General features: G+C 56.2%; 1 protein-coding gene across 1 annotated transcript in view; it reads left to right on the top strand.

Annotated features, from left to right (window-relative positions):
* The first annotated feature begins 555 nt into the window (after positions 1 to 555).
* The window catches only part of Klf13 (Kruppel like factor 13), a 52,948-nt gene continuing 45,933 nt past the window's right edge, over positions 556 to 7,570 (top strand). Inside the window, exon 1 of the mRNA XM_031386865.1 lies at positions 556 to 1,629. Within this exon, the coding sequence (XP_031242725.1) occupies positions 1,050 to 1,629 (580 nt within the window). The 5' untranslated portion in view covers positions 556 to 1,049. The remainder of the gene's footprint in view (positions 1,630 to 7,570) is intronic.

Here is a 7,570-nt window from a genome sequence, read left to right as displayed (position 1 = left end):
GGGGCGAGGAGGTGGCTGGAGACGGGCAATGCAAGCCCGGCCGCCAGAGAACTCCTCTGCGGTGGAGTGAGGCTCGGTAATGTCCCGCCCATAGGCGAGGTCGGCCGCTTAGGTCCCACCGGGACCGATACGCCACCTTGCCCACACTCCCAGCGGGCGGAACGACCACAGGGTGCCCTCCCCAGCATTGCCACCCTCGTGCCACCCACTGCTGCCTGCTCACAAAAGCTCTGGCATGGAAAGGCCCGGCGGGGTTCCCGCTGCGGGAGGCACGCGCCCCAGCCCTGCGCCGCTACACAGCGGCCCGCCACCCTCGGACGTCATGCGTCTGCGCGCCCCGCGCCCGGCTCCGATTTCCGCCCCTCCTCTTGCAGGCCCAGGGGCACGCCCACTGGCGCGCGCAGGTCCCGCGGCCAGTAGAGCCCCCAGGAGGCCCGGATTGGCTGCATAAAGTACCCAAGAGCCAATGGAATTCGCGTCTACCTCTGGCCACGCCCCTCCCAAGGCGCGGGCGCGCGACCGCACCGGAGGGACGGTGCGCGCTCCAGGCTCCCCGCCCCCTTCATGCGCGCTGCTCCCCGCGGCCGCTGCCGCCTGTAACCTGCGCCGCCAGGATGTGGCTGGGGGCTGACGTCGGGTCCAGATGTGGCCCCGGCCCCGCCCACCCCCGGGGCCGGTCCGCCCACACCGAGCCGCGGCGCGCACGGAGGCTGTCCCGCCTGCCACAATGCACGGTGGAACTGCGACCGCAACTTGCAGGGGTCGTGCCTAACGTTGCCGCCGCTCGACGTCCCTAAGACAGGCCGGCTCTGACGCCGCACGCGGACCCTCCTCACTGGAGCCCCCCATGCGCTCACCCTCCAGTGCCCGGCCAGGCGGACGCGGAGCCGCGCGGGTGACGGCAGAAGCGGCTACGCGCCCAGCCTAGCCCAGCCCAGCCGGAGAAGAGGGCGCGCCGCGCCCCCGCCCCCCGCCGCTCTCCGGAGGCCGTGGGTGCGGATGCGCCGCTGAAGACTCCTGCGAGAACACCGCGCGCCCGAGCCCGCAGCATGGCAGCCGCCGCCTATGTGGACCACTTTGCCGCCGAGTGCCTCGTGTCTATGTCCAGCCGCGCAGTCGTGCACGAGCCGCGGGAAGGACCTGAACCCCGGCCCGAGGGCGCGGCCGCCGCCGCCCCCACACTGCCCCGCGTTGACGAGCGCCGCGACGGCAAGGACAGCGCCTCGCTTTTCGTGGTGGCTCGGATCCTAGCGGACCTCAACCAGCAGGCGCCGGCTCCCGCCCCCGCGGAACGCAGAGAAGGGGCTGCTGCGCGCAAGGCGAGGACCCCTTGCCGCCTACCGCCCGCGCCCCCTGCGCCGCCGCCCGGCCCAGAGCCCGCCTCCCCGGGACAAGCAGGCGCGCCGGCCGCGCCCCCCAGCCCCGCGTGGAGCGAGCCCGAGGCGGCATTGGAGCCAGAGCCCGGCCCCGCGGGGAGCGGCGAGCCTGGCCTCAGACAAAGGGGTCGGCGGGGCCGGAGCCGCGCGGACCTCGAGTCCCCGCAGAGGAAGCACAAGTGCCACTATGCGGGCTGCGAGAAAGTTTACGGGAAATCTTCGCACCTCAAGGCGCACCTGAGAACTCACACAGGTCAGTGGGGCGGCGGGGACGCCGCGAACGCGCGGACTAGGGACTGCTTGGGACCGGCCACGCCCCCAGAGCTCCGGGCCCAGCGCTAGAGGGGGCCGGGGCCGGGGGCGGGGAGCCATGAGCTGAGGGCAATCGCAGCCGCGCCCCTGTCCTGGCGCTCCGGCCTCGCGTGACGCTGGCCGTGGCGCTTGGAGCCGGCGCCCTCTCGGCGACCGCGCCCCCATCGGGCACGCCCCCTCCCGGGCTCTTGGGGCGGGGCTGGGGGGTAGATGTCGTCATCTGGGCTGCGGGCGGCGCGGGCAGGTGCGCTGGAGGTGGTTGGGGGTGCGGGCGGCGCTCCCTTTTTGGGGCGTAGGTACTCCCGGAGCTGGAGTCTCGCCACCCCCTTCCCAGGCCTCCGGGCGGGCTCTGGCGAGGGAGGGGCCGGCCGGGGCGGGCGAAGTTCACGCGGGGACAGGGCTCCCTTTAGCCACTCGGCACATTCTTCGCTCTCTTCTTCCTGTAATTTTTCCAGGGCTCTAAGGTTTAATTTGTCGCAACCCGACCCAGCGGCGGCGCTGGCCGACGCGGGGGGCGGTCCCAGCCCTCGCTCCCCACCCCGCGGCTCTTTGTGGGAGCCCCAGCCCATCCGGCCGGCGGGGGCGCGCCCGGTCGCAGGGGGCTGCGCTGGTTCTGGGAAGGCGCGCTCGGTTCACTGCCCTTTCTGATCCAACTCTCACCTGCTCCTGGACTGGGGGGCAGGCCGGTGGCACCTGTACGGGGGCGGCTGGCCCGAGCCTGAAACCCGGGGTGGCGTGGGATTACTCGCTTCTGTGGTTTCCGGGCACCCCTTCGCAGCGCGACTCTTGGTGGTTGATTCGTATTTCGAAGTCCGACTCCCCCAACCCCCTCCATTTTTTTTTTAATTTCTTTTTTGAGCTCACGAAACTCTTTCGTAACAGTTAACTCTTTTTACAGCTTGAAGTCAAGTTCTCAGCAAAAATACTCAATTCCGTTACTTTGTTACCAGGGATCTGGGTTTTTTTTTTTCTTTCTTTTTTCTGTTGCTAGCAGTTAAGTGGCCGACCAAGAAGCTCATGACTTGGAAGTCGTGGAGACTAGAGCTCTAGGCCAGGGAGGTCTCAGAACTTTCCCCATAGAGGCGAGGAGGGGAGGGGGGGCAGCCCTTTGGTCCCTCAAACCACGTGGCAGGTGATGGGGTTGAGTGAAGACTGTCATCTCCCGGCATTCCGAGTCGAAATAAATGGTGTGTGAGCCCAGGAGGTGGGTGGGGTTTGTGTAGGGTTCCCGGTTCTGCTCGGGAAAGCCGCTGCTGGGGTAGGTGTGGCCATGGGGGAGGAGCAGAGAACTTGGTTCTGTACTTGATGGACCAAGAGTGCTGAGTTGGGGCGGGGGTGTTCGGCGAACAACTATCGGATTGAGAAATCTTGGTGCAGAATATTTCACCGTGGTTTCCCACTTGCAGCACCCGGTAGCCGATCTGGTGAAATGCAGAGGGCTTGCCTGAGGGGAGGGGCTGGACGTCGTGGGCGGGTTGGGTCCAAGATGTTTTTCCTTTTTGGCTCGCTCCTCCTTTCAGTCTCAGTTGGCGTTTAGAAAACGTTTGGGGGCGCTGGGGACCGCATCTTCCGTAATGAAAAGGGAGCCATTCTCTTCGGAGCGCCAGGAAACTCAGCAGGTAGAAGAGAATAGAGTCGGCCTTTTTTTAGTGCCAGTAGTGTGTTATTCGGTCTGTTTGAAGTGTAGGTAATCGGTGCCACCCTTCGTATGTGCTGAGATAGAGGGAGGCTGCACCTCTGGGGTTGTAAGGTTCCAGGCCCTCTTGAGAGTGGGGTTAGGAACGCCTGTAGATGTCTAGGCTGCATCTTATTTGGTACCCAGGTGAGTCTGATGATGAGAGTTGCCCATTTCATATGCCTGCCCCTGGGTGGAGTCTGGTTCTGCCTCTAATCCGGGAAGCCCTGGGAAGCCATTGCTAGACCTTGCAGCGCTTAAATAACTCTTGTTCGTAAGAGACAACAGGGCGTTCCCTGGGCACAGAAGGGATCATCCAGCAAGGTGGTCCTAGGGAGTGACTTAATCTTCTCCGGACTTCCGAGTAGGCTCTGGCTCTGGGGCGGTTTGGTGGATCACTGGAGGGCAGTAGCTGACTGAGGCCTTGCCACATCTGCTCCACCCGAATACCCCCCCCCCCCTCGAGAATAATAGTTGAGTGGCAGGAGAGGTTATTATCACCGCTTTAGCTAACAAGGTAGCCGGCAACTTTCCCAAGCCTCGCTGTGGTTTGGTGGCTTGTGCCCTGGCCACGTGGAAAGCTGTGCCTTTGGGAAAGCCAAGGGTCCCTAGCTAGGGTTTTCCTCTGGTATGGATGTCCTGTGCCTAAACAGCTGTTTGCAAAGAGCTGGCCCTCCTGCTTAGCTGCAAGGTGATGACCGCTCCCTCCCTAGCAGTCCTGTGGACCATTGTCTACATTTCAGTAGTCAGAGTTACAGCAATGGATAGAACAAAGAAATGCAATACACCCAAGCCACTTGTTTATTTAATTGGAAACTCTCAGCCCATGTTTGGGGAATTTACTGACCTTACTTTTGGAGGAGCACTTTACTTTGGAGGCTGAGAGACTTGAGGTGGAAATGTGAGGATTTTCAGAAGGCCTACTCCTTTAAGCAGCAAGGACTCTCCACCCCCTTTACATCTGGAGAGTCCTGCATGGCTGGCTGGTAGGCCTGCAGTGGAATGGTGGGTCACTCGGTTTTCAGATACCCTGAATAGATTCCTCCTCTCTCCTTGTTCTTGAAAAGAATTGTTTTCAAACTGATTTTATGCTGCTGTCCTTTAGCACCTAGAACTGAAATATTTCCTTGTATGCTTCCCCGGTCCCAGCTGCATTGTGATTCTCAGGGCACCCTGAGGAAGGTAAGCACAGTATTGAGCATAGTCCTTCCCTGCAGCCAGGAGTGAGGTTGTTTGTGGTCGACTGCTCTTGTTTGGGACAGGGGGTGGGAAATAGAATGAGTTTCCTGCATTCATTTCCGAGGGTTAGCCTGCAGATTTATCTTTCCCCACTCAGCAGGAATTTGATTTGATTCTTCATGGGATTCTTGGGCCGTATGTTTGAGCCTCCTCTTCCCAGTGTGCACACTGATCTCAGAGCCTTGTTTCCAATCCACTGCTGGCTTCTCTGCCCACTGGTAGGTACTCTCTGCATAGCTGCTCAGAAGGCAGTCTATCTGAGCAGAGGATGGCTTGGCTAGGGCTTCCTTGACCCTGGGCAGAGCCAAGCTCCTTGAGCAGCCCAAGTGCTATTCCAATGGCTTCTAGCCCTCTCTCGGCCTTACTGTGAGTGGTCTCTTCTGAAAAAGTAGCACAGAGAACTGTCTCCCAGACACCCATTGCTACCTGTGCTGTGCATCTCTTTCTGGATTCCTCTGTGTATTTACATGTGTGTATACTTGTGCCGACACGTTGACATTTTAAGACAGGCATGACTAGCATCCTCTGCAGGGTTTGCTCCATGTGTTTACCTGTACTGGTCTTCGTGGTGTGAGTCTTCTGTGGATGGCCCGTCCTTGGGCCAGGCCCTGGCTTTTGTGACCTCTTGTCTCCCATCAAAAGCACAGTTGTGCAGCAGGCTTTGGTTCTGCTGTTTCTAGCTTGTAGGTGACTGTCTCAATGCAGAGGAGCCGGTGTTTCTGTAGAGATCTGGAGACATTACTCGCACTGTCCGTGAGCTGATTATAGTACATGGGGGGGGGGGAGCTGTTGACCTGAAAGACAAGGAACCAGCTGCACTTCTTGTTCTTCTCTGGATGGAAGGGAAGACCTGCTGTGTCACTACTGTCTTTCAAGAGTTCTTATCTCTAGTTCTCATTTTGCTGCTGTAGAGCTTTAGAATCTGGACGGTTTGGACCAGGCTTACGCCCAGGCTTACTCCTTGTCTGTCCTCCTGGCTTCCATAGCTCTGGCTTTTCCAGACCCTTGGAAATGCTCACTTAGCGTTCAGTCCCTATGATAGTCAAGTGTGCTTCCCTGCACAGAGGCTACTTGCCTGACCAGGGAGGGGCTGGGATGTACTTACAGGCAAGAGTAAGTCATAAGCTAGAGGTCATTCTTTAGAAGAGGCCTTGGATCTGGGAAACACAGTGTTAGGGCCTTGCTGGTGGGCATCAAAATGAACTTGTGACAACCTTTTTTTTTTTTTTTTTTTTGGTTTTTCAAGACAGGGTTTCACTGTATAGCTCTGGCTGTCCTGAAACTCTATAGACCAGGCTGGCCTCAAACTCAGAATTCTGCCTGCCTCTGCCTCCCAAGTGCTGGGATTAAAGGCATGTGCCACCACCACCCAGCTGTGACAGCCTTTCTATCCTCAGGTCTTGCTTGTTCCTGCTAACTACATAACTTTTACCCTGCGGTCATTTGCTTCTTAGTTGTAGCAAAGCAAAAGGACAAGGTGGATTAGATGCCAAAGCTGTTAAAAGTGAGGAAGGAAACAAGCAGTTAAGATACTCACTTGTGTATGTGTGTACATTTAAATATATACCCAAAGAAACCCACACAGCACAGTAGGATGCACTTGGTGATGTCTGTGGAGAGGCACATCATCCTTGTGGTTAGCAGTCCTGGGCCTGCATCAGAGACCCTGTGTAATCCAACACTCCTCACAGAGATTTTCAGATAACAGTGCATTCAAGTGTATACAACTGTACTGTAAGAAGGCACTTTAAGGGCTGGTGAGATGGCTCAGTGGGTAAGAGCACCGACTGCTCTTCCGAAGGTCCTGAGTTCAAATCCCAGCAACCACACGGTGGCTCACAACCACCCATAATAAAATCTGAAGCCCTCTTCTGGTGTGTCTGAAGACAGCTATAGTGTATTTACATATAATAAATACATCTTTGGCCCTGAGCAAGCGGGGCCAGCTGAGCGAGCAGGGTTGACCGAAGTGAGCAGAGGTCCTAAATTCAATTCCCAACAACTGGATGAAGGCTCACAACCATCTGTACAGCTACAGTGTCTACTCATATACATAAAATAAATAAATCTTAAAAAAAAAGAAGTCACTTTAAATGGTTCATGAGAACATCTAAAGGTTCTCAACCTTCCTACTGCTACAAGCCTTTAATACAGTTCCTCATGTTTGCAGTGATCCCAACTATAAAATTATTTCCTTGCTACTTCATAACTACATTTTTGCTACTGTTATGAATTGCAGTGTAAATATCTGATATGTATGATATCTGATGTGTGACCTCTGTGAGAATCACGACCTACAGCTTGAGAACCACTGATCTAGCATGATAGGGGTACACTCTCAACCACATCCCTAATACTCCTAAACTACATGCTTGATGTTAAGTATCGCTACTTTTTCAGGAGGACTCAAGGATATAGGGTTTGTGTTTGTGGTACTGGGGAATAAAACCTAAGCAGGCATGTGTCTTAGGGTTTTACTGCTGTGAACAGATACCATGACCAAGGCAACTCTTTTTTTTTTTTTTTAATAAATATTATTTATGCCAGGCAGTGGTGATGCATGCCTTTAATCCCAGCACTTGGGAGACTGAGACAGGAGGATTTCTGAGTTCTGAGGATAGCCAGGGCTACACAGAGAAACCCTGTCTTGAAAAACCAAAATAAATAAATATTATTTATTTAATGTATGTGAGTACACCGTAGCTGTCTTCAGACACACCAGAAGAGGGCTCAGGACCTCTGAAAGAGCAGTCAGTGCTCTGAACCACTGAACTATCTCTCCAGCCCCCAAAGCAACTCTTAATTGGGGCTGGCTTATAGGTTCAGGGATTCAGTGCATTATCATCAAGGTGGGAGCATGGCAGCATCCAGGTAGGCATGGTGCAGGAAAAGCTGGGAGGTTTGGGGTTTCTACTTTTGATGGCTTTTAAAGTCAACAGAGTATCCTGAAGGAACTTTAGGCATTGCC

Source organism: Mastomys coucha, unplaced genomic scaffold (assembly GCF_008632895.1).
Source record: "Mastomys coucha isolate ucsf_1 unplaced genomic scaffold, UCSF_Mcou_1 pScaffold21, whole genome shotgun sequence".
Classification (NCBI taxonomy): Eukaryota; Metazoa; Chordata; class Mammalia; order Rodentia; family Muridae; genus Mastomys; species Mastomys coucha.
This window is presented reverse-complemented; position numbering and strand designations above follow the sequence as displayed.